This window comes from Apteryx mantelli, chromosome 4, assembly GCF_036417845.1.
Source record: "Apteryx mantelli isolate bAptMan1 chromosome 4, bAptMan1.hap1, whole genome shotgun sequence".
Taxonomy (NCBI): domain Eukaryota; kingdom Metazoa; phylum Chordata; class Aves; order Apterygiformes; family Apterygidae; genus Apteryx; species Apteryx mantelli.
In genome coordinates this window covers 21,091,190-21,118,425 of record NC_089981.1, presented here as the reverse complement: position 1 = coordinate 21,118,425, position 27,236 = coordinate 21,091,190, and the positions used below count along the sequence as shown (strand labels likewise).

At 40.9% G+C, this 27,236-nt stretch overlaps 1 protein-coding gene across 2 annotated transcripts in view; it reads left to right on the top strand.

Annotated features, from left to right (window-relative positions):
* Positions 1–27,236, top strand: part of LRP5 (LDL receptor related protein 5) — a 170,439-nt gene that overhangs the window by 26,525 nt on the left and 116,678 nt on the right. For both annotated transcript variants that reach the window (XM_067295934.1, XM_067295933.1), the window contains exon 2: positions 11,477–11,873. In XM_067295934.1, the coding sequence (XP_067152035.1) occupies positions 11,477–11,873 (397 nt within the window). The remainder of the gene's footprint in view (positions 1–11,476; positions 11,874–27,236) is intronic.

Genomic DNA, 27,236 nt, shown 5'->3' with positions numbered 1-27,236 from the left:
ATCTCAATAGCGGACTTTTAAGATTGGAGGGTGCTCAGCTAACAGTGGTTCTCACAGTGCTGGTCTTGAAAGCTTGTTTTTGATTTTTGTTTGGAGGAGAAATGTCTTAATCCCAAGTAGACAACATATTTGCATTTAAGCTGTCTGGCGCACTGTGATTCTTGAGCAGCAAAGTCCTATTATGCTGTCCTAAAAAGTTTATGTAATGATTGCAACTTCAGAAATACTATGCTTAAAGTGACAAATTGCAGCAGAATCCCCAAAAGAATGAACAAACTGCTATGAATAATATAATTTTGCTTTTAGTATGATGAAACTGGGAAAATCCTATGGATGTTTTACCCTCTGTAAATGCTCAGATGGAAAACCTGAGGTCAGGAAGAGGTGGGGATTTAGACAGATACTATCTGTTTAGCATTAGCTAGTCAGAATTGCATGAGGCTGCAGTCCTCACAACTGTTTGGCTGAATACCAGTTGTGCAGTGCATAGGGAGAGATTGCCAAGAGCCAGGAGTTTTGCAATAACCTTTAGAAATTTCCTCTATTTAACGAAATAGACCAGATGAAAATTACTTTATACCCTAGTGAATTTGTCTTTTCCTTGAAATAAAATGGTAAATGTGCTGGGAGTCTTATCTGACAAGTATCTCAGCAACTTCATAAAAGTGCCCTCAAACCTCTGCTGATACTCTGTTTTTTGTTTAGTTATACAGCAGATCTCTGAACATGTTCTGTATGCCGCTTGGTGGTCCGTGGATAGTTGGCTGCTCTCATGGACTTGGCTGTCCTCATTTCCAGCTGCTAAACTGTGTTAAAAGAAAATGAAATACGTTGTTCCATGTAACCAATTTCAGTATTTGCTACAAGGATATTAATGACAATGTGAGAGAGCCATTGCCTTGTACACCAGGAGGGGAGTTCTTGTGGCATGCTTGATGGGTGGTCTGCGGAGGAAAAAAAAATAAAAAATAAAAAGTTTGAGGAACCCTCCTTTTAAGTAATGTGTCCATAGAAAAGTGATCCTGAAGACCCATGAGAGAGCTGTTCCTGCCTCTGCAGTGGTGGAAGTGTACTAGATTATGCACACTGAATCCAGTCATTTGACTTTTCTAGTAGCTGAAGGTTTTTACTTGTAGTAGGAGATGCAGTTAGGAGCAGGACAAAACAGGAATGAATAAGTTAAGAGTGTCCTGTTGGAGGGTTTTAAAACGTTTTATTGCCATTGCACAGAATCTGAACAAATCTTAGAGTTTTATTACTTGTATAGAGCACCTTTGGTGGACTTTTTCAGAGCATACTCTTCAGAGGAATCCTTTGGCATCTGTCATCCAAGGGAAATGAACTAATTCAGGCCAAATGAGATGAAATGCTATATAATCAGAGTGCTATATTTTGTTGTAAATAATAATGTTAGCAGTAACAAACTGCAGGCTGCCAAGGAAAACCAGAACTCTGAAGTAAATCTCTCGTCTTCTTAAAACCCTGTCATTAGTGGGGGGGAAAAGCCCTATACAACTCAGAAAATGTAACATGCACTTTTAAAAACTTACTGCCTATTTATTAAAAAAAAAAAAAGGTATCTAGTAGTTTATGTAACATAATATTTTAATGTTAGTAGTTGATAAGGGTACTAAATTCATCTGCTTCAGGAAGGTAAGAGGAACAATGATTTGAATATTATGTTACTGGGAGCTTTTTTTAAAGCTGTTTTGTTTAAAAACAAGCAGACGAAGCAAGCCGCACCGCACCACTGGAATCCAGATTTTCAGCAAAGCTATGTGGGGAGTTCTGTCCCCTTAGTTCCTTTAAGAGTAGAGTCTTCTCCACCCCCCCGGGGACCTGATTTAATTTATTTTGAAAATAAAAAAATCAGGCTGGATCTCAAGAAGCCTAGATGGAACTCCTTCACTGAGGCAGGATTTGTTTGAACAAAAACCAGGTCTGGGGAATGGCTCTCCAGTTGCTGCTTTAAGATCACCTGTTGCAGGCCATTCTGCAGCTTCCTTAGTGTGTTCTAGTGTCTTCAGCGCCTGTTTCTCTCTGTGCTCCCTCCCCCTCACAACCCCCCCCCAAAGCCTGATCTCGTCTGATTTCTTGAGCGCATCCTTTCTCCAGTGGCTGAGGAGAACAGTTGATCTTCACCCTCTGATAAAAGCTTTTACTGGTTGGACGCTGTTACTTTACTTCTCTTTCTCTTTCCGCCCCAGCTCCTCTCCTAGACAAGCAAAACAAATTCCTTTAACCTTTCTTCATATGTTCTCTGAACCCACTTACAACTTTTTTTTTTCTTTTTTTTAACTTTTTCTGGACCCTTTCCAACTTGCTGATGCTAAACCAGATGGACTTTAAACTTGCAGCTGATTTGCACCCCCTCATCCCCCCAGCGTGTTTGTAGCTAAAGCTGCACCGCATGTTGTAGGTATGTCGCTGAATGAACAGACTCCCTTTTATCGCAGCCTATTGGCAAATAGATCACCGAGATCCAGGCTGTCTCCTAGTATTCAGCAATATGACACTCAATATAATACTTAGCGTATATAAATAAAACTGGCACTAAAAATATTTCATATTTTGGGATACTAGTGTGGATTGGATTACTTTGCGCTGGTTTGTGCCTAGTGTAACCATGTAAACAATTTAAAATATAGGCTGTTAAAGAGTAAAATTTACAAAATTGCCTGACATCTGCTACAAATTCTATGTATAAATATGGGGTATTCTTAGTGGTTTAAAATAACACCCCTGTATCCCCCTGAATTTTGAACCTTGATTCCACCTAAAATAAGAGAAGTTGTAAATGAATCCTCCTTACTTGATAACCAGAACATTTTCTTTCACGGTTTGGGGAGGGGAATTATCATCAAATGGATTTAGCTGGAGGGTTAGAGGAATGGGATGGAATGTGGGGGAAGGACTCTCTTTTCCTCTTGGAGAAGGTCTTTAAACCAGCCATCCCTGAATAACTGTTTCTTTTTAGCTCATTGCCCCCCATACTCCCTGATTCACAGAGAGGAGTCTTGGTAGTGGCAGGAATGAAATTCTGAACATGTCACGGAACCTTCTGCTGGATGAGCTTGAAGGTCCTTGTGAGCAAGCAATAGTTAGGCTTTGCAGCACCCTTTGAGATAGTTAGCAGAAGAAGGAGAGGTGTGTTGGCTGTGGGTGGAATGAGTCTCACCAATGGGAGTGATAAGCAGGCTGCTGAAGCACTTGCCCAGGTTCACTGAGGTGGGAGTAAAAGTGAGGAGTGCTGATTTTCAGTCCTGTGCTCTACAAACAACCACCTTCCTCTGTGTTGCAGCAGAAATATTCTATAATTTAGTAATTACACTGGGAATTCACCTTATCCAGAATAACGTGTTTTGAGGATGAAAGTAATAGTTCTCTATTCTTTGGAGGACTGTACCTGGCAAGTTTAAACTCGGGTTGAATATGTGCAGTTATTACAAGAAGATCAACTTTTAATCTATCTTTTGAAGTTGGTGATCAATGGATTTCAGATTCTCTGCAGCAGCAGCAGCTGTCAGTAAAAAGGACTGGGGTGCAGAAGACAGAGCTTAGGGTTTTAAGAAAGGGAAACTTTTTTGTGCTGAATGTGTAACAGTTGTATTCAAAGAGCAAAAGAAGCTTGTGTGTGGTTTATGTGGTTTGTACATGCCATATTCCCTTCTTGCCTAGTGAGGTGTTGTAGAATGGGTTTTTGGTTGTGCTTGGTTTTAGGAGACAGGTTTGGCTAACCTCTTGATTCCCTTTGTTTTCCTTCCATGTCTGTATGTCACTCCTCCTTACGTTCTCTCCTTGGTCTTTATGGCTGCTGTAGTGATCGGTGTGTTCTTGAATGTGGTCTGCCTGCTGCTGACAGCTGCTGGCTCCCCTAGACCTAAGCCGTGAAAAATTGGGATAACACCCAAAGAGAGGACAGCACATGGAGTAAATTATTTCCCTCAGTGTTTGGAAGAGCCCTATGCTGAGCGTCAAAGGTCTAGTCTCCTTATGTTCCTAAAGTTGAGGAGCTGGAAAAGAAGATGGATCACTTTGTGCTGTAGAACTGGTTACTCTGATGAATTTAGAGGTGGTAGGACCCTACCTACCTGCTCTATTTCTGGGCAGCAGCTATTTTTAAAGTATAGAAAGCTGTTGCATGCTTACTCCATATCCTGTCTTAGAGTTTCCACGAGACTGTACACCCTTGGGTGCAAAAATTTTGACATGCTTGTTTTTACCAACTTGTGGGGGGATTGTTTTTGTTCTACAGTAATGAATGTTTGTGTGGTTTGGGGCATTGACTGCTGCAAGAATTATATGCTATTCTCTCTGTCCAGCAGTACAGACAGCTTAACCACAGAGGTCCCCTATGCCATTGTCCTGTTAAGAATTGATATATAATATTTAAAATATAAGTTGTTGCACGTACTAAATTTTTGGATAGCTATTTTAGCTTGTATGCTTATTAAAATGAGGTCTTCGTGCTGTGTTGTGAACCAGGCTCCCATGATCCTTGGTCACTTTTGTTAAAAGAGCAGCTAAACCTTTCCTTGGCCTTTAGCCTAGTTTGCTGTTTTAAGAATTGTTAAGTAAGGCTTTTCTTCTCTGCTATACGTAGCATTTGTGTGTGTTCTGCACTTTCGGTGCTTTCAAGAATATCGCTGTAAAAATCATGTTCATGTCTAGTATTCTCATATCTTTCTACTTCAGCTTTCAAGGGGAGCAGACGAAATGTAGGCATTTCTACAAGTATGAATATCACTGTTTAAAACTATTGCTCAGCTTGTCTTAGGAGAACTATTGCAACTTTGCAGCTGACCAACTGCTGGTAGCATATGCTCTGTCATTATTGCTTTGTGATCATTTTAGTCTTAAACTGTAAATGAGTCGAGCTGTGTGGAACTGGTTTTCAGAAGTATTATTGAAACTAATAGCAAATGCAGTTTCTGAAGATCATATAGGACCATTTTCAGTTGTTTGTCCCATGTTGCTTCTGCTAGGGCTAATGGCTGTCCATGAAGCACTTCATAAACTTTAAATGCTCTAGCTAGGATTGGTAAAATTAAAACAAAAATGAAAGTAAATGACTGAATTCAGAAGCAAGTAGCAGATGGCTGTAGACTCCCCATACTTCATAGAGCTTATTTTCTTAATAAAGATGGATGGAAAGCAGAGGAGAACAAAGATTTTTACTGCCATTTTAGGTATGAAGCAAAGTGCAGAGGTGTCTTAAGCCTCTATGCATTTAACATATATGCTTATCTCCATCACTTAGGAGTGTGATAGAGATAGCGGTAAGGGAGCTGATGTAGACGTGTTAACACTGATACTGCTTATAGTGGCCAGTCTAATGAATTATATATGAGGTGTAAAAATGCTCTAGTGTTATGTCTGCACAAGAAGGCTTTCCTGATGCAAGTAAAACGATGAACCTGTAGTAGTTAAACCCCTCCTAACATAGACAAGGCACGGGAGATTTGTCCAAGAGCGCTCAGGAAATCTAGAGCAGAGCTGGAAATTGAACCTGTGCTTGAGTCCTGACCACTTTGATCAGGATTGTTTTCTTTTCTGCAGTTAATAAACTGATGAGGAGCTGTATTTTCACACTGTATTTTCACCCTGGCTTATTGTGGAATAAAGCTCTGTGTAGTTAGCTCCATCATCAAGCTAAGGATGTGTTTTCCAATTAGCAGAAAACCACTGGAAAATTAGTGTTTTGGGTTTTTTTTCCAGATATAAATAATACCACTTTCTAGAATGAAGCGTTGTTGATCAAGCACTGTATTATCCAAATTAGACTGTTGAATTACTACAGGAAGTCTGTAACTTTCCACAGTTTAGGCTGTTATCTGTTTAGAGTTCATTTGATACAATATTTATGGGCTTTCAGGTTCTTTTTTTTTTTTTTTTTTTGTTCTGTCCAAGAACTGTGAACTCCAGCTATGTACAGAGGTTTTAAATATTGCCTATTATGGAAAAATATGAAGTGTTCTAATTTTACTGAAAAAAAATACATTTTTTTTTTTTGGTAACAACATTCAAATGTTGTCCTTTCAATTGGGTGGTAATAGGCTGCATATAAACGGTTTGTCCTCCACATTCATCATTCATTCTGTTACTGTTTATTCTTTTCCCTTTTCAAAATAGAAGTCGGTTTCCCTTTTCAAGCAATTTGCAGTTGTCAGGAGCATCGCTGATCAAAATGGAGCATAGAACCAAGTGTTCCTTTGAGAGTCTGGTAACTTGCTAACCATGAAATAACTTCTCAAGCAGGGGATGTTGTATCTGGTGGTGTAACAGAAAGCTCATTTGAAGGTCAGCAGTAATCAAAGTTGTTGCTAGTTTTTTGGGGGGAGGAGGGAAGAAGATTTCCCCCCTCTCCTCCAGCTTCCCTTAGTAGAAGTGTTAGAGGTTTCAGAAGAGCTGGGAGTGGGATGCAGAGTGGACTGACCTAAGGCAAATGGGTTTTGGATACAGCCTGTAGTTACAGAGTTTACAAATTGTTGCTTTCAGTCAGACTGTAAAATCAGGAGAAATGCATTGGTCTCACTCATTCAGCATAATAAACATGACAGTTTGTGGGGTGAGGAGGGAGGAGACAGTGATGAGAAAAGAAACTGGTATTAACTGACTTTCCAGTTTGCCTTGTCAAGAGTTGCGCAGTAAAGACTTAAATGCACCAAGGATAAAGTGTTCTCTGAACCATCAGGCCCAGTTCAGGATTGATGCATACTGGCAAGGCAGGATGATTCGAAAGGAGATTGGTCTGTACATTCTTGGAAATGAACCTCCCATTCCACATACATGTGGGACTAAAAGCAAACAAACTTGCACCATGTATCAGTGGGATGATCTTGAATCTCTGGGATGGTTTGCTGATGGCACAGCAAATCAAATTTATGGTCAGCGTTGTTTGTTTTGTTGCTTTTACAGCTTTCTCTGGTTTTCTTATTCTAATGCCTTAAAAAGCCTGTTGGTTTTCATGCTCACATGGAGTATGAATGTATCTTTTGAACTGCTAAACTGTTGAGTTTAGTAATTTTGTGAAGCTAAACACTGTGTAGTAGTTACCAGCGTATTAGGACCTTGAGCTGAGGTGTAAGGCACGTATTTCTCTCTTTCCTGGATGTCTTAAAGCCTGCAAAGGTTGCAAAGGACTGTAGAGATATTAGTCACAGGTCGTGTTAATTGCCTGCAGAGTGGTGGTGGTCTCCTCCTCCCCCGTCCCCTTCCCCACCTCTGGCTTCTCTGGTTAACAATTCAGTGGATTGTTTAGAAGTCTAAACTGGTTTTTCTTTGGTCTGGACAGTCTGAGAAGTCAGATATATTTGACTATCAGAAGGGGTCCATCTCAGCACTCTGAAAGACTGATACTGTGTATAGATTCTGCTGTCTGAGCTGTCCCTTTCCAGAAAGGGGTCTGCTTTCCGGGTTTCCCCCAGAAGATTTGCGAAGTTCTGTAAACTTTTGGGGGGGACTTTTTGGAGGTTGTATTTAGTTGAAGCTTCAACATTAACAGAACCAACTTTGCCTTCTGGTGAACTGTCACATTGCCACTGCCTTCGAGTTCTGACCTGACTCGTTAAATGCAAGACCATGGAAATGGAGCAGTTAATCACTCTTCTGGCTTTTGCATTATTTGTAAGGTCAGGAGAGCTTGTGTTTCTTCAGCAGCATTCCAAGCAAGAATCAATCTTGAGAACCAGTTACTTGTTTTGATCACTGTTTTTTTTTCATACCAGCAATGCTCTAAAAGGGCTCTGCACCCATTTTTGTAAAATGTGGACTGAATAAAATAGGCTGGCAGGGAGGAGCAGAGAAATGAATATAGTTTTCAAAAGCAGAGTTCTACCAAATCTTTCCCCCCTGCCCCCCTGCTGGAAATTGAATACTCATTTGTTTTTAAAAGGAGTGATCTCTGGCCGTTTTCAATAATCAATCAGTTTGCATCAGTGTATAAACACAGTAAAATTTCAACACAATTGCAAGCAGGACAGTGTCCTTTCCCTGCTGGGTGTTCATAGCCAGCACAATACAGCTGCACTTCAATCAGGATGGCTCTGGAGCGGAGAAGTGACAGAGAACACAGTGGTTAATGTGTTATCTGTATGCTGTTGCCCTACCGTGTGCATCAGTGGGGAAGAAATCTCTTGAAAGGGATGAGGAACTGGGATGATATTGATACTGATTGAATTAGACATTGTTCATGTCTGATCTTTAGTTAAGATGCTATTGAATTCCTCTGCTGATGACTGGACTTGATATTTCAGGTTCCTTTTTCCTTTGTTGTAGTGGTAATAATGGCTTCAGTGTGGAAATGTCTAGATGAAAATCCTTCTATGCGTATTCCTCAAAACACATTTTTGGGACAGTATTTTTTCTAATTTGTATGTGAACTTTTTTATGGCTTTGATCTTAGTCTGGATATGGGACTGGTTTGGTGAAGCAGCATGCATAACTGAAAAGTTCTCAGCCCCAAAGAACCTGTGACTTAAACAGAGCTCTCTAGCACCAATCTTTTCAAGTTTTCGGATGGTTTGGTACAGCGCCACTTAAAATATATATGGTTATAAGGACCCACTAAGTTGCAGAGAATAAAATAAGCACTTTGCATTCTAGATGTTTTTTCTTCTGTTTTCAATAACTAACCTGTTGAGCTTTTGTGATGTTATTACTATTGTTTTTAAAGATGAAGGAGAGAGAGACTTGGCAAGTTTGGAAATGAGATGGGAGTGCTACTGGGACTTCATTTCCTAACAAATAATTCTCCTCAAGCTGTATAAACTTTCTTGAGTTAAATACTGTAGAAAACAAAGATATTACATTTTCAGCGAAACATTCACAGTAACAATTGTCTGTGTCTTTGCTGTCCAAGAGCCTCACCGAAACCACCAGCTGATTTAAATTTTCCGTATTACTTTCATCAGTAGAGACTTCCTCCAAAAAGAAAAATAAAGCCATCTCTTTCCTGACTTGGGGTGGAGGGGGGAAGGCCATGCAGAATGATAATAAAACGGGCTGAAATTTTATGCATGTTTTAAGTTCATCCGAAGTTGAGTTGTAGATTCTGACTGAGCTCCTTGACCCGCACATAAATACATAATTTTTTGTCGTAAGCGTACTTCACTTTGGCCTGTGCAATGGCACGCACTCTCCATGAGCATGTAGTTGGAGCCAGAGTTCACGAGAAAGTCATCAGCCTCTGTGACAAAGCTGCCAACATAGCAGACCTGCAATGCAGAACTAGTATATGCTGTCTGCTTTCTAAAGTGCAGAAGGAATTGAATCTGAAAGACAATATCAAGAGCTAACTTTCATATATTATATACAGTAACATGAATTTGAAACTGAAGGTATTTATATCACAGGCTTGAAGCCATAGAAGATGAAATAACATATCTATCATTGCTGCTCTGTTGTGTGTGTTGTTCCTTGAGCTGAGTGGCAAGTTTTTGGACCTCTGCTGAGTGCATATGAGAAGCAGCAACATCAACCAGAGTGACTGTACATCAAGCTAGGAGTCAGCAGTTGATTGGCATAGACCTCCAGCAGCTGTTGCTTGAGTTGGAAAAATGGAGGTGGGAGTAGTGGGGTTCAACATGACAAATAGTTGGGGCAAATTAAAATAGATTAGATGAGATAAGATGTTGTCATTCATTAGATGACATAAGATCCCTACCATACTTTGGCAATCTTAGGAAAAGCTGAGCAAACTCCATTACTTCTAGCAACTAGTACCTTTTTTGAAATACTGCCATTCTCATGAATTGTTGGTGGTGTTCACAGGCTTGGCCAGTATGGTGGCATCATCGTACTGGGCTGTTGCCTTCCGAGCCATGTCTGCAGATAAGCATTTTTCTTGTTTTCTGCCAGATGGGAAAGCAAGACTCCACTTACAGGAGAGATGTGAAGTGATTAATTTGGCCATCAGGCTGGTTGGTATGTCAGGAAAGAATGTTCTGTAGTATGTCTACTTAATGTCCTCTTTTGGAAGAAGCAGCTGGGCTTAATTGTGCCTCTGTCTGTCTGAATAACTCCCCCCCCCCCCCCCCCCAATCAGTGCAGTGTGTCCTTCAGAGGATCTTACAGTCTTATGTGGGGAGGGCTGGGAGGGACTGCAGGACTCTGACCTTCACACCTTCCCCTCCCTCTCAGGGTGGAGGGACAGCCTCAATAGGCAGGCACAGATTTATCTTTTTCTTTGAGGACAGTGGCCAACAACTTATCTTTCACAGCAGACCTCGTCCTGTCTATGTTAAAATCTCTACCAGTATTTCTGCTGCTTCTGTATGTCTTGTTGTCAGGTTAAACTCAAATAGGTCGATTTCCCTGCCTCTCATGCTGAATCTCACTCTTAGCTCCTTCCTTTTACTTTGTGAGTGCCAGCATCATCCTCCCAGATAATGACATTGTTCAACTGGACCTGACACCCAAGAGATAAAATCTTGCAGATACTGGTGGGGTGTCTCTACAGCTGTAGTTTTGATGTGTGTTTAAACTTCCTTTCCTTTTTGCACCAGTCACAGGTTAGTTCCCCTTTCAGAGCCTATCTTTACCTATTCCCTTTCATTCAGTAGTAAGACTCCAACTTCTCTGGTGCTGGCTTCCACCACCCACTAGAGCTTCAGACAACAAGAGTCTTTGTGCTTTTGCTCTTGTTGCCTCTCATAGCTAACAGCAGTTCCCCATAAACTTCCACAAACTGTATCGTTGTCTTCCTTCAAACTCGTCCTTGAATCTCTCTCTCGTTGTGATGTCGGGAAATAAAGACAGTAGTTCAGGTCCTCTATCACAGTGTTTGCCATCTATGAGGGCACTTTATAGCAGTGTTTCAGGGTGTTGTAACTAGTACTGTTAGCTTGCAGCCTGCTACTGAAAGATATCAGAACTTGCCTTCCCTGTGTCCTTGCTACTTCTGTTCGACTTGGTGATATCTTTTAAACCATGAAGACTTAATTTGTTTTATACCCAAGTTTCTGGATTGACAGACAATACCTGCACATGTGATCTTGGGCATTCACAATTTAACTGGAAGCTGAGTATGTGGCCAAGTAGTTAACTTTTTTTTTTAATGTAAACAGACATGGTGCCAACATTAACACAGGAAATACCTTGCCTATGTTAGTCTTTATGTAAATGCTCTTTTGCCTCAGCCCACTTGCTGATATGCAAAAAGGAGTTTTAACTGAGTTTGGCCTAAATTTTGAAAGGCAACATTCTGAATGCTTGACCGTTTGGAAGGCCCTGTCATAGATTCAGATTTGGGCCTGCTCTTTCCTCTGTCTTTTCTTTCGTGCCTTTGTCCGACACGTGGAAGCAAGAAGTTATGGGTAGCGTGCATTTCGCTCTCATGTGAAACTTTTGTGTTCCTTCTTAACTGCCTGCCCTGCTGATCTGGGAGAAGAAATCCTCCTCTGTTGTATTTATAGTCATTACTTTAGCATCTGTAGATGCCAATAATATTAATATGGTTTCCTTTTTCCTTCTGTAGCATCTCCCTTTCTGCTTTTTGCCAACCGTCGGGATGTTCGACTCGTGGATGCTGGAGGCACGAAGCTGGAGTCCACTGTGGTGGTCAGTGGTTTAGAAGATGCTGCTGCGGTTGACTTCCAGTATTCACAAGGCATCGTTTTTTGGACAGATGTGAGTGAAGAAGCCATCAAGCAAACTTACATTAACCAAACTGGGAATGTGGTACAGAATGTCATCATTTCTGGTCTGGTTTCCCCGGATGGCCTGGCATGTGATTGGATTGGGAAAAAGCTTTACTGGACGGATTCAGAAACCAATAGGATAGAAGTAGCTAATCTCAATGGAACATCTAGAAAAGTCCTCTTCTGGCAAGACCTTGATCAGCCCAGGGCAATAGCTTTGGATCCTGCTCATGGGTAAATATTAATTTGGCTTAAATGCTTAAATGGATACGGTGGTGATTTATGTTGGATTTTTAGTTCTGTAAAAGAGACAGTCTTTTGTTTCAGTTTATATTTTCTCAAGGTATTTTTCTCAAGATCTGTAGCTGAACATATGTTTAAGCTTAAATATTTTGTGGCAAGAAATGACAGTCCAGACATAGAGCCAGAAAGAAAAATACAGCTGTTCTTAGGTGCCAAGTCAAATACTCAATCAGTCTGATTGCCTAACTTATTCCACTGTACTTCTGAAAAGTAGTTAATTTTCCAAGCATTTTTATTATTATTCCCTCATTTATCTTGTCTGATAAGTTAACATTCATTTCAGATGTGATATGTATTTAATATGTCTAGTCAACAAGGTGTGTAAATCTGAGTCAAAACAGGAATTCTCACTTGCTATGTTCTGGTAAACAAAACCAGGATATTTTTAAGTGATGATTTTGAAATAATTACACTTGTGCTGACAGGTGAAAGAAGCCAAGTGAAATCATGCGCTCTTAATGGCTTGAGGTGACTAGGTTAGGAAGTAATAAGAGAGCAGGCAAGATGTGGCGTTATAGCCAGTTAGGTGCTTGTAATATTCTTGAAAATACTTGTATCTCTGTCTGCTTCCTGCCGCCTTCCTCAATACCCCCACCCCTACACATGTGCTATTTACTGTCCCTGTGCATAAATTATACCAGTGTTCACTTTGGGCCCAGTATTCATTGCAGTGATGACTGAAGGTCTCTTGTGCTAGCACTGCAAGGGTGTGTGGCAAGTCAGCGTCCCTTGCCCCAAAGGAAATCGTACCATAGACAAAGATGGACCACGGATAAGGGGAAAAGAGAAGCGGTATTATGCACACAAGTGAGGTGACTTGCCACTAGTCTGCTGCCAACCTCACAACTCTTTCCTACCGGTCACTTTATCTTCTTCTGGTGTGTGGTATGTGTAGTTAGGTGAACCCACCACCACCTTTAAGCAAATCTGGCATCAGCTGACATTTTCATGGAATCTAAGCCCTTTGCAAAGGGATGTTGAGCAAAAACAAGGTCATGGGATAAACCACAAACATAAAGTCATTTTACTGCATTTTAGTAAAATGGAAATCACCGTGTACTGGGAGACAGGCAATCTCTTGAGAAATCACCTTCTTCACTTGTGTAAGAAGTGAAGATTGAAACTGAGCAACAAAAGAGGAAGGATGACTTGAGATTGCCATGTCAGCAACTGCTGTGCTATAAACCAGAGCTTTGTCAGGTTATTTTTGCAGTGGTTCCTGTGTAAGTCTTTCCAAATGGTCTGGAGGAATTATGAGTACATATATGATTAATATCCAAAGGACACAAGTACTAAATAAAACAGTACCCTAAGAAACAATACCCTTAGTTTTATTGATGCACCAAGTGCTAGAGCTGCTTGTATTCTCCAGATAACTGGTAGAGAGGTCCAGTAATAATCAGGGAGAGGGGACCGAACAGCTTTTCCAAAGGGACCTTGTCTTCTAAATCCTGGCTTCACTGCTGCTACTGATGCCTTTAGATGAAAGGAAGAGGGAGGAATTCAATTCGTGGAACATCAGGAGATGGGAAGTTCACATCACAGTATGGATTTAAAGAAAAAAGTCTTTAAAACCTGAAATTGGCAAAATTCTATCCATAGAAAATTGCTGTTTGCAAGTATTTTAAATGAAAATATCAGGAATCCTGTTTGTATCCTTACAGCAAAAGGTTAAAGTAATTCTAGTGAATGCTAACTCTAGATCTAAAATTCAGTGGTATAATTTAAAGAGGGAACATGGTGTTATATTGAGTTTTTTATATTAAGGTAGATCAGAGATAGTGGGATGGCACTTTCCATTAAATACTAATGCCAGGTCAGCATCTCTTAAGTGGATGCAGTTCCTCTTAGCTTTTGACCAGTTTCTTTAGGGTAGCTTAAATGTTGGTGATGCCTATTCATTTCATGCCACGTTTGCGCTTTTTGGCTTGCATGATTTGAAGACTTGGATTCAGAAGTTAATGACAGGGATTAGCTGGGGATTTCTGGAAGCATATTGCTCCTCTACTAGAGGAAGTGCTAGATTATTAAAAAAAAAGAAAAAAAAAAAGAAGAGAACAACTGGCAGAGAAAGTGGTGTTGATAGAGATGGAATGGAGAGCTTTTCTTTAAATCTCCAGTACTGTTGGTGAGGTTGTAGTACTTCTGCATATCTAACCTTTGTTTGCATTTGGAAGGAGGAGGGATACAGGCATGGTTTATTTTGTGTGACTTTGGAAGGCAGTTCTGTGCAGCAGTACAAATACTCTTGCAGAGCAGATGTGCGCTAGTTCTTAAACACATACATTATCCGGTAAGTGTAACAATAGAAGACATTGTTTCAGGCTTGCTTCCTGCTGCCTAGGAGTTTATTATGTTCAGCTCACTGTTCAATATTGCTTTTTAAGAACCGTGTTCAAAAGTTAAGTGTAGAAGTCTGGCACATAAAGAAGTTACCCCACATTGCTCTCTGATATGTGTTAGGTAGCGTATCTTGCTTTTGCCTTTCCACAGGTCTGTGGTACATAGGTTTTTTCCTGGAGGACTTCTCTACTTCCAAGTATCTTGCGTTTATACCTCTAAGGAAAGTATGGAATGAGCTAATATAAGGAACAGGATTTATTTGTCAAAACTTTGCATGTCTGCATGTGAGCCAGTCACTTCAAGACTTTGTTTTTGACTGACGTAACTGCTTGAGATGAGAGAATGACAAATCTTTTGACTTTTGCTCAGGTGGGTTTCTTGGATTGCCAGTGCAGTTCTCCTGAGCGTTACCTCTTTTTGCACTTGGCTTGAAACAGTCCAGTCTGTAAGGATTTCCACCCCCCCCTCCCCCCTGCGCAGTGGTAACAGCAGCCTTTAACTATTGATTTTAACTTGTGGCAGACATTTTTAATGTTTAGCCCATTTAATTTGCATGTGTTAATTCAGTGCAACACAGTAACATAAATAAGCCTTAAGTGGTTCTGTGAAAATGAATTATGAAGATACATGTATGCTTCATAATTAACCAGTTCATCCCCTTATGGTCTATTAAAATCAGCCTCCATAGAGCTGCCATTCTGAGTTAAGTGACAAATCCCGTATTCAGTAATTGCACAAGGATCCTATTGAATTAAATGTAGGTTTGCCCAAATAAACTATGCCAGTTGGTCTAATATAGTGAAATTAATCAATCGACACATCTCACATTGCATATAGTTGTCTGTGGAATAAAACATTCAAGTTTACTGTAATTTTACAGCCATTTCATTTCACGTGGGGGTTCTGAAATATTTTGTAGGTGCTGTCTTGTGGGGTAGTGGCCACTACTTTTGTTTTAGGCACAACAGGCTCTGGGTTTGAGCTCCCCTAAAACCAGTTGCTCCTTGCTTTCTGTTATTTGCTGGGAAGGAAAAGTGGGTTACACTAAGACAGAAAGAACTGTTTAGTGCCTTTGCTTTTGTCCTTGTTAATAACTTTGTGTAATCAGATGGGTAATGCAATTATTACTAGTGGCAAAAGACTACGAACTTGTGCTAAAATAGAAGAGAACAGTTTAGAGCACGTCAGCAAGTTTGTGGGTTGTTTTGAAGTCATGGAATCTGATGAAATGTAGCCTAGAATTCTTAAAACTGCCTGGTGCAGTGTTAAAGTTGCAAGACATTTGCTTTCAGCGCGGAAGAGTCTCCGCTAAGCACGATTTGGGCTTTTTACCAGTTTCTTCTGGAGGAGTGGGGCATCTTAAAAAAAGAGGAAGAAAATTAAGTGTAGACCAGTCAACTTCAGTTTCCAGAAGAAAAATAAGGCAAATCAGCAGTTTGTAAATGCTTAGCTAATACTTGTAGACAACATGAATTTGTCAAGAATACTCTGTACCTGGTGAAAAGGTTTATTCCATTTTACCTGCCCTTCTTCTTAAAAGCCTTTAGAGACAGAGACTCCACGACCTCCCCAGGCAGTCTTTTCCAGAGCTTTAAGTAGCCTCACCATTTGAAAGCCAGCCTAAATCCCCTTTGCTGTTTGGGTGGGTTTTTTTAAGCTTAGTACTTTCTAGTCAGGTTTACTGTGGACTTATGGAGTCTCTATTGCTAAAGACCTTTAAGAACAAGTTATTTGGTCATCTGTCAGGAATGTTGTAGGTGTAATGGACCAAGCCTTAGGGTGGGGGAGATGGACTGGCTGACTTGAGAGGTTCCTTCCCAAGCCTCTTTTTCTGTGATTGCAGGCTCAAATTCAAAAGCATGTTTTCTAAATGTTTTGGCAGGCTTGCTAAATAGTAGCTTGGAAGTTTTTGGCATAATGACGTTTTTAAAGTGAACTTTATTCTTTCCACACTCAACCCACCATGCTTCTGTAAAGCTAATGGTCATCTAAGGGCTTCTGTGTTGTGGCAATGGATTTTAGAATATCTGAATACTCTGAAAGTTTATATGACATCTTTGTAAAGGGCCAGTTGCCTGGAGAAGGCAGTCTTAGAAAAGACAGAATGAAGCAGCAGTAATAACCAGACATAGTTGTAACTTGAAAGAGAGGTGTCCTTGTCATCTTGTGTCTCCCTTTTCCCCACTAGAAACCATCATTCAGAGCATTTCTAAAACTTCTTTCTTTTAAGGCGGACTGTGAGGGACTGTTTCAGACCATCTCTAGGTCTCTGTAGACGAGGATTAAAATACAGTCTTCAAAGAGCTAGTGAAAATTATTAATTGTACAGGATTTTCTGATGACCATAGACAGTATCATAATAACAGGCAGCTGTTTAATATATAACGTGGCATTCTTTTCCATGCACCTCAAAGCCTTCTTGCGGGATCCACTGTGTGTTCTTGGAATCAGGAGAAACTGAAAACATGCTACACCACTTGTTTTGCTTCCTTGAAATTGAGGATAAGCTAAGTGGACAGCACAAAACATTTTTCTGCAGATTGGTTGGCAATTTGGTCTGAGCATCCAGATCCCAGACCTGGTGTGGGTTGTATGTGAAGCTGAGTTTATTTTAATGGAAGATGTGTGGCCAAATTCTACATGCTATTTTGAAAAACATCAGCATTTATATACTCGTATATTCTTGCTAGGTAAACAGCTGGTGGGAGATTCAGTAGTCTGTGTTTTATTAAGTTTGAGTTTGCACTTTTTGTTTAAGTATTTCTGTGTTTTCAGCACAACAGCTTCTACCAAAACTCAAGTTAGTGTATGTAAAGTTTTACTCGAGCCTAAAGAAAGCTTTTGTGTGGCCAAGTGAAAAGAATGAAAATATTACGAATGTTGTGTGAAGAAGCAAGAAAGCATTTCAGTAACAAGTGCTTACTATGTGTTCAGGCAAGGAAACTTGAGTTTCCTCAAAAGAAAAATTTTTAAAGAATGTGTGAATGCACAGCCAAAACAAGTGAGTTAATTTGCAGTTACGTAGGGAAGGTCTTGGATCTGAACAGCCTAGAATGTGCGTTGGCAAGGGACATTAAGTCTAGGGCCTCTGAATCTAAAACATGAGACTCTGCTGCCTTTGACCTGCAATGCATGGCTCCGATTCTGAGAAGCTGGAGCTCATCCGCAGACCTGATGTTCACTGCTAAGTGCCAGTGAAGGTAAGTTTGGGACACCATTTCAAGTAAGGTGAATTAGTTGACATTATTAAAGCCTACAATTTATTGGAAACATCTACTTTGATTAATAAAAATCTTGAAGTTGTTCCTGGTTGTTTGACGGCTGTGGCAATATTACGTAGAGCAAGCTTGCTGTTGAAGTTTAGCCTGTGTTTTCTGTGTTATGGTTCATTCAGCAGAGAATGCTGCTTAAGAAGTTTCTGCCCCATCTCTCATCTGACTCAGCTCGTTGTGCTTCAAACCTCTGTGAAATGGTTTAAAAAAAAAAAGTAAAAAAAAAAACCACCTAAAAAAAGTGCTGTCTGGTATATCTTTGTGCATGTGTGACAGCAGCGTTGGCTTGGTGTAGTTACTGGGATTGCTGAGTTGGCATACCTGAGCTGGCATGCTCACCCTGGTGCGGTGTGCAGGAATGAGTGGGGATGTTTGTGAAGGAGGAGAGCAAGGACCTTCAAAATGGTTTGATTGGCTGAAGGAATTGCAGAGGAAAGCTGCAAACCTAGTTGCATCTTTCTATATTTCCTCCCTCATTTTAGTTCTTAATACCACGGCATGAAAGATATTTTGTTCTGCTGGACAATGGGATCGCCAGTAGGGTAGCGCAGTAGCTAACTTGATTTATGTAGCAGCCTTCCCTTTTTGGAATGACGGAGGCTTTCAAGGAAGGAAATGAGAAAGATGCAAATTAGAAAACAGCAATTAAGAAATTATTGGCTACAAAGGATAAAGCTATTAATCATCATCTTTGGCATATTGCAGAATGGTCATTAGTTTAGAGGTTAAAACAAGTCTAGTCAGGTTCTGAACAGTGTTAAGGAAATGTTTGTGTTCCCTGGCTTAGTCTAACTTCTTCAGGTTCCTTATAGTACATTAGCTAAAATCATTAAGCAATGACTGCCCTTGACTAAGAAGTTGTATTTTGCCATTGAAGAAAAGAATGGGATGACTAAGTATGACAAATGTGGGTTATAAAAACATATTCAGAAGGGATAATATCAAGATTAGAAAGCTCTTAGTTTGAGTCTGAAAGGAGAGGTCTCAAATGTACCTAGCTGTTAATCCAGTGCTTCCTCAGTGTCGTGATAGCACCATGAACCAGACCTCTTGCTGTTCTTATATAATTCACAACTGTGTTTACAGCTGCACTTAAGTAGAGCCCTAGTGGTGTGTAGTGCTGATTCACTAAGATCTTGCTCCCACACAACACTGTGCTGCATGATTAAGGTTAAGCATGTTGGCTTTCCTGTTCTGAAATCATTGGGATCATCTGTTTGCCAAAGCTTGTGTTTATATATGCTGTACGAGACTGAGGCTTTGAGTATTTTGGTTTAAGCTGCTTTGTATGGTGAAATGTATTTTAACAGTGTATCATCAGTCTGATCTTATCTCTTTTGAAACCATTGAGAGGAGAGAGAATACCGATACAAACTTCTAACTATTAAAAATATAAGAGAGGAAAAAAATTAAACATGATATGGGTAAAGAGTATGCTTTTGAACATCTTTTATTTGTGGCTACTTAGTTAAAATGCAGAAGATGCCTTGTTTTGAGTGGAACTCTGGATTACTTCTCAGGAAGGCAGAGCTTAACTTATATCCTCTGTGTCTAAATAATTGACTTGAAGTATACAATTATTCTGAAGCTTTTGGTTAATTGTTTGAAACACTCTAATGGGAATGAATGTATGAGTAGCACGGTTGTTTTCTAATAATGTAAGAAAAGTACTCAACCATAAAATTGGTTACGAGTCATATCCAGTCTCTTGGTATGGCTGTAATTTCTGGTAGTTGGAAAGCTTTTGATACGTTGTGTGGCCAAATAGCTGCAAGTGCATGAGAAACTTGAAGTTCTTGTGGGAAGTGTTATTTACTCTAATTTTCAGATGGATGCCCTTGATGGTGACAGCCTCGCCGTAAATGTTTCATCGTTCTCTTTTGTCCCCCTTCCCTCCCTCCCTCCCTTCCTGCTCATAGGTATGACTAAAGGGCATAAATTATTCAAAAACCATTTGCCTCATTTGGGAGCAGAGCTGCCTGTTCAGAGGGGGTAGAAGAAAGTGGGATTTTTTTCCAGCTGGAATTGCTTGAGGAAGAAGTGGAAGCCTATGGACTCCTTTAATAACCCCATAAAACTCCCTCTCCCATTAAGCACTCCCTTTCGAGTTCTGTGGTTCCTCGTATGCGAATGAAGGGGCTGAGTCCCTGTGACTGAGGCTTCTTTGCCCTGTACACGTTTAGCCTTCTTAAGTAGTTTGGAAGCCATATGAGTCTTACCTTTTTTTATTTCTACACCATTTTTAGGCGAACAGAAGGAGGTTGATTAATGCAACGATGGGATGGCTTCAGTCGTCTCAATGCCAACATGTGCTGCTTTGTGCTTCTCATGTGAAGTCAGGAATGTGGTGTATAACTGGAACAATTAAGAAATAATGTAGAAATGACGGCATGCATGATGTATTGCTTTGGCTGGACTCGTGCCATTCTGCCAATCATGGATGGGTGGCTCTGGTTTAACTTTATGTATATTTTTTTCATGTAAAATTAAGCAATAGTTTAAGCTGAAGTAGGAATTTTTCCATGCAACCTGTTGAATGCATACTTAAATAGTTTTTTTTGGTTGGTTGGTTGATTTTTTTAAAATTGTGTTTAAAAATAGGATGACTTAGTTCACTAAGTCATCACTGAGTCCCCATTTGTAATCAGCAGAGGGAGGGAGGTACCTCTGTAATCTGATGGGGAGAGAGTTTAACAGTTTATTCTGCACCTTTCACTAGGTGGATCTCCTCTGATTTTTGAGGTGCTGCAGTATCTTAAAATGAGTTGAATGTTGTGAGATCTGGACTATTTTTCCCTTTCTTAAAAGGAAAGATTTTTCTTTTTTTAAGGAAAAAAAGGAGCTGGGGGTGCTGATGGACAGACGGTAAGCTGAATATTAAATTTAATATTCAAAGATACTGTCCCAGTTTCCAATTCTGCTGCAGTTTTTCTTTGTGACCGTGGGCTAGTAAAGTGTTGTGTATTTGTTTGGCGGATTAGCAACTGGCCTCGTCCCCTTACCCCTTACAAACGCAGTGTTTCTTTTGCTGTGTGACGTATGCTCACTTAGGTCAGGATCTCCCGGCTGGGGGCCTGCAGCTACTAGCATAGCTGCAAAGCATCCTGATGCATTTTATCACCTGCCGTTGCTGCCCAGACAGTGTGTGAGCTGCAGCTTTTGCGTTTCCCTGAGGATAAGGAATTCTGGCCTTTTGCTTTTTTTTTCTCCTTCCCTTTTTTCCTTCTTCAGTTATGCTAGCACAAGGTTTCTGTTTTGTGTTGTGAATGAGTTCAAGGAGCTATCTTGTTTAAAAAGGCTTGTTGCCTTTGAAAACGTTTGTAAGCCGTTTGTTTAAGGAAATCAGTTTCCTGATTTATTTTATAATGCTGCTTTGCTAACTCTGGTGTCAGCCTAGTTGAAACGTGGTTTCCTGAGAGGACAATGGTGAAGTGGAGGCAGGAGTAGCTGAAGTCAGATTTACTCCCAAAGATAACTTATCAATGAACTGCAGCCTAAGAGACCTTTTATCTGCAGTTCCTCCAGTGCTCCGTGGCCCAGTCCCACTGATGTGTGCTCGTATTCCTGGGATTCTGATTTCTGAGCGGGAAAAGATTAGCTGGAGATGATTCTTGCTTCCCTTCCCACTATGGAAATATCGTTTTATAGTGAAGCAGCAGTAGTTTCAGGTTGCTGTAGCAGGTTGCGTTGTAAACTGTGGATAAGCAGCTGATACCCAACAGCTGAGCTTTCTCTGAACTTTGGGGTAGGAATTGCTGCTGTTTGCTCGAGTTAAACAGACCCTGCTTGGGAAGGAGAACATCTGCAGGATTGTACTGTTCCCTTTCAGAGGGGAATGCATGAGGGTAAGAGGAGTTTCTGCAACATTATGGATGCAGGAGACTAAATGACTTTTTGAAATTGCTTCCAGACTTATTTTCTGTAGTCCATAGTGGTTTCTTGATTAAAGACTGTCCTCAGAATAAAGAGAGGTAAGTTGCATCAGTTGGGTTGTGCAACTGCAAGATTATGATAGCATCGGAGATGTTCTAGCTAGGGTCTGACTAGATGGTTTGTCTTCTGAAAAAGATGTCCATCTAAATTATACACAAGGGGGAAAAAGCTCTTTGGTTATTGTACTGTCTTGCACACAGTAGTTTGATAGGATTACCAGTTCTGCATATGGAAAAGAAATAAAAACTAGATCAGTTTTTTCGTTTTCCTCCACAGCAACAATTTTGAAGGCTCTTTTTTGTCATCTGCTCATATGGTATTCATGGTAGCTACTGAATCCAAGATCCGTATTGGCCAGAAAAACTTGTTTAACCAGCCTATGTCCTTTCTTTCCATTAATAGTTTTTTATTTATAAAAAGCTGTCTTTTAGTTATTTGAGCACTGGACAGGGAACCAGATTCCTCTTCTTTTATAGGCCCGATTCTAACGCTTTTCTCACTGTGTGGCCTTGGATAAAGTGCCAGAATGTGGGACCTCAGCTTCTGCCTCTGCAAAATCCTTGCAAAGTGCTGCATCTGGGGAGGAACAGCCCCATGCACCAGTAGAGGCTGTGGGCTGACTGCCTGGAAAGCAGCTTTGCAGAGAAGGATCTGGGGGTCCTGATACTCGGTAAGCTGAGTCTGAGCCAGCAGTGTGGCTTTGCAGCAGAGAAGGCCGACATCCTGGACTGCGTTAGGGAAGAACATCACTAGCAGGCTGAGGGAGGTGATCCTCCCCCTCTGCTCAGCGCTGGTGAGAGCGCGTCTGGAGCATGTCCAGTGCTGGGCTCCCCAGTGCAAGAGAGACATGGACCTGTTGGAGTGAGTCTAGCAAAGAGCCACAAAGATGATTAAGGGACTGGAGTGTCTCATACGAGGAGAGGCTGAGAGACGTGGAATAGTTTAGCCTGGAGAAGAGAAGGCTCAGGGGATTTTATCAGTGTGTATAAATACCTGATGGGAGGGGAGTAGAGATGGAGCCAGACTCTTTTCAGTGGTATCCTGTGAAAGGACAGGAGTCAATGGGCACAAATTAAAGTTCAGGAAGCTTCATTTAAACATTAGAACCCTCTTTTTCGCTGAGGGAGTGGTCAGAAACTGGAACAGGTTGCCCAGAGAGGTTGTGGAGTCTCCATCCTTGGAGATATTGAGCACCTGACTGGACATGGTCCTGGGCAACCTGCTTTGAGCAGGGGAGTTGAACTAGATGATCTCTGGCAGTCCCTTCCAGCCTCAGTGACTGTGTGAAAGTGGGGCCTTTCTGGGGTAGGGCTCGTGATCTCCCAAGGTCCTTTCCCTGCTCGTTTTGTGAGGTTTCCTGGACTACCCTAGAGCGGTGGTATGATGCTGAGTGGCTTGCAAAGTGCTGTCAATACGAGATCATTTCTTTTAAATATTATATTTTTTCGTCTCTTCTCAGGTATGTCTGGGAAGAATACGTGGTATTGCATGTTTTTCTTGTACCTTATCTACTGACTGTGAGATGTATTTAAAAGGAATATGAGGACTCATTTTAGCTCCTTAAGACTGTTTTTCTGTAGAGCTTTTTGAGTAAGAAGAATAGGCTAGACATTTTTTGAGGGGAAGGTGCTTTACCATAACACACAAAGCATGTGTGACTCTCTTCTTTTTCCAGGAAACTCTACCCATGCAATTTCTTTTTCTCAAAGTACCGGAGAGGTTTGCAGTCCTATTGCGTTCCAGGTTGAGAATTCTGTTCTTAACCTTGCTGAACACTGCAGCAAATATCTCCTTACTGCTGACCTCCTTCTCTAGCTTAATATATTTGGAAGTTTTCTTGAGGGTTCTGGGATTGTTTGCACCCTCTCTCCAAGGATCCTTCAGCTTTACGCTGTGTCATGTAACCTGGCTTTTTAACAGGGTTGAAGCTGTTGAATACATGCTTGTTTGCCTTTGAGAAATCACTAGGGCATCTTACTCCTTTCCGTATGGGTGAGCAGGGAAAGACGTGATCTCTCTTTGAAAGCACTTCATTGCAATAGGGTGTGACCACTTATTGGTTGATAAGCAACCATGTTTCATCTTACTTCTCAGTCTCCAAATATTATCCTAGATATATATATATATATTTATTAAAAGATCAAACCTGTGCAAATTAAAGAACTACTGTAGGAAGGCCATAGTGGAGAGGTGGTTCTTGGGATGTTTGTTTTGTTTTGTTTTAAATATATGTCTTTGAACATGGGTTAGGTATAGGGTACATATTCTTGGTCTGGAGTAGAAAGAGCTTTTGGTGCCATGTGTTTTGTAAAGAACATCCAGGTTGCAAAGTTCAGTGCTTGTAAAATATAAGATAACTTGAGCAAGTAATTTGCAGTTTAATGCTGTGTAAGTATAGCCTTCTTTTCCCTTCTTTTGATGATCAGCACTGTGTCATTTCGCAGTCGAATTTAGCTGACATTTCTGATCCCTCTTGTCAGTTCTACAGCTTCTCATTCCTGGGGTTTTCTACCCCTTTTTTCTTTTGTTTTCTTTTTGTAACTTCAATGATAGGATGGAGGAAGTAAGTTTTAAATGTGCAGGAACCTAAACTTCATGGCAGTTTCCTGGAAACTCCTGTTTTGTGCCCTGGGCTTGTGTAAGTTGGAGAACTTTGTTAAAATCAGAGAAGTTTGTGCTGATTTACATCCTCTGTGCAACTGGCCCTTTTTGTGTAAGCAGGTTGTATAAGATTTGGCAATGATACTACATTTGGGGAGATGGAAGCAGTGTTTGGGCAGTGTGGGCTCCCCCTGCCCGCCGATGATAGCTTCCAGCTCAGATTGCTGCTTGGCTACTCTTTGAGGGCATGGCTGTGATTTCTGCTCTTGTCAAAAACGTTGACAAGAGGGATAAAGTACCAGGAAATAAGAATGACCTGCAGCTTTAAAACTGAGGGGAAATATGGTCTCCATCCTGTTTTTGCTCCTGCACCTGGAATTTTAAAATGAGTTAAGCAGGCAAAAGTAAGGCCACTGGGGTGCGATTTAGCAACTTTAAAATCTGTTTATTTCACTAGGTGGCTTTCGGTCCCCTTCTGATGTTACTGAAGCACCGTTTAAGCCCTGATTCAGTGGGGTAATTAAGTATATGGCAAAATCCAGTGGCTTGCTGACCGTGGTTGGGCTGCATGTATCTAACTGTCTACTGACTAGAAAGCTTGGTAGTGAAGTTTGGAGCTACTGTGCTTACTACTATTAATAGATGAGCGACTGAATCTTACAGACTCCACTGAGTCCAGTAAACTTTTGGCTACCTAATTATGGACTCGATGGTCTGTTAGTGGTTGTGTGATCAGAAGGAAGCACGTATTTCTGTCTTCTCCCTGGTGAAGCTTTGGCTTTTGCTCTGCTCTGCTCCTGCTGTCTGTTTGGTGTAGCAAAGTATGATTAACCCTAGGGACAGAATTGGTGCAATTGTTGGGAAATAATTATTAGAGGTTAATCTCTCTCTTGCTCTCTCTCAAGACTAAAAAAATAATAATAATTAAAACAAAGGTCTGGAGGTAAAGGGTAAATCCCAGTAAGGGAACACAGTAAATGGTACTTAAGCATCCCCAGAGAACTGAATAAAATAAGCTGAGAGATTGTCCCATAGCTGTTTTTTGTTCTGTGCTTCTCTAGGGCTCTGTGGTTTTTCTCTTAAGAGTATTGATTTGTGATAGTTGCTTAGCAGTGAATTTTGCTTACTTTTTTTTTTAATTAGTTCTTTAGAAATCAGTGTTTTTATTTTCTTTTACAGCCTCAGTGTTGCTCTGCTTTCCTTGACCTGTTGCTGCCCAGGCGGGATACAAAACTCCTGTGATGCCGAATCTTAGTCCTTAAAACACAGTTGATCTAATGTGTGCTGAGATACTGGTCTTTGTATTTTTAGCTCCTTACAGTTGTTAGTGTGCCCTAGCCCAAGGAAGTTTAAAACTGTAATTAACCCTAAGAAGTAAGAACAAAAAACCCTACCCAAGTGCCCATAGCTCTCCGTTATTGTTGAACATGCATCTTTTCAACAGGCTTCCCAAACGGAAAGCATTTTAATGGTGCGGATAATACTGGACTGATGTTCTTTGCATATTCTAGTGAATGTTCCTGAAATCCTGTCTGGGCTAAATATTCAATTAATTTTTTTTTTTTAAAATGAAATGAAAATGATACCTAAGGATTGTTAAAATATGGGACACCAGCAAACAAGGTTAGATTTGAAGAACAAAAACCAAGCCAAAAACATCAGCTATCACTGAAACACTTGATGATGGCAAAGCTGTTGTGAAGTTCTTGGTTTCTGCTGAGGACAAAAAGAAATGAGGACTTCTGAGCAGTTTAAAAAGAATTGGCATGTTTTTATTCCTCCATTGTGTGGAGGCTCATTGTTCTCTGATGGGCCCTGTAGACATGTGTCGCGTGAAAGGGAGGGACGGAAGGCCCTTCCTTATCTTTATAATTTACGTTTGCCTGCCAGAGCCCCCCTGTTTGAGGACTTTCCCTGGGTCAGTTTCGCAAAGTAAAAAGAATAAGATTTTATTAAAGCGACAGATACAACAGGTTCGGAATTGCCGTTGATAAATGCACTTGCTGCTACAAATTTTCTTTCTATGAGCTCAAACTAACAATTAAGCGCTTTCAATAATAATATATTTTCCCGGGTAACGTCCAACGTTTGTCGGAGGCGCGAGTCTTACCAAAGAGGCGTCCCTGTTTGGGGGAGGGGAGAAGGAGGCTCGCTCGTCAGCAATCTCCAGTGAACAGGTCGGCGGTTCAGTTTTCTTCCCTTCCAGAAACTTTAGTGAGCTCTCCTCTGTTTTATAGTTGCTGAAGGTGGGATGTGGAAGCGCGGCAGACATACTTCATTGGCCAGATTGCCATTTGCGCGGTTATTGGGGGTATGTCCCCCTTATTTACATATCGTTATGCAGCAAAGGGCGTGATTTTTAATATGGTAAGCAGGGATAATGAGGCTGGGGGTACTATAGGTCAACAGTTAGTCTGTGAGCAGCAATTATTTTTTGGGATGCAACCCTTTGTGGTCAGGGGAGGACCGTGATACCTCCGTATCGCTCCCTCCTCCGCCGTGCAGCTGGAACAAACTGTCTGGCCTTCACCAGCTAGTTCGTTACCCATGTTGCAAAAGGGTGGTGTGCTTTGGCTGCCACGTACTGTTTTTCCCGTGTGCCCCCTTATCTTTCTCCCTGAATTCTCTCTTGTTCCCACAACATGAACAGATTTCTGTAGTTTTGATAGAAGACTGTAAATTTCTTTAGCAGATCCATGTGTTATTTCACAGGTAGACATGAAACCTTTGGCTTTCTCTTGCTAGCTAATCACATCAAGGTTTGTTCCCCCTGCCCTGAAGGTTTTTTCTTGTGGTGCTTGACCAACGATTCAGCCTATCTATATCCTCTTATACTAAATAAATATCCTGAAGGATGATTATTTTTAATTTGCTAGTTTACAAGTTGTGCTCTTGTTGAATTGTTACTTTACTTTAGCTTCTTTGGCTGGGAATTTCAAGCTTCTGGGTAATTTCCCTTTTCTTGCTGCCTTTTCTTCCTCTTCCCCCATCCCTTTCCCTTGGTGCCGTTGCTTGGTTAGCTACGATGCTAGTAGTAAAAGGCCTTCTCAGTTGGCTGCTTTTCCACACCACTTAACTTGATTTGTGAGCATGTCACTTCCTTAGACTGCCCAAGGATTTGGGAGCTTGTTTCCCAGCCCTATCC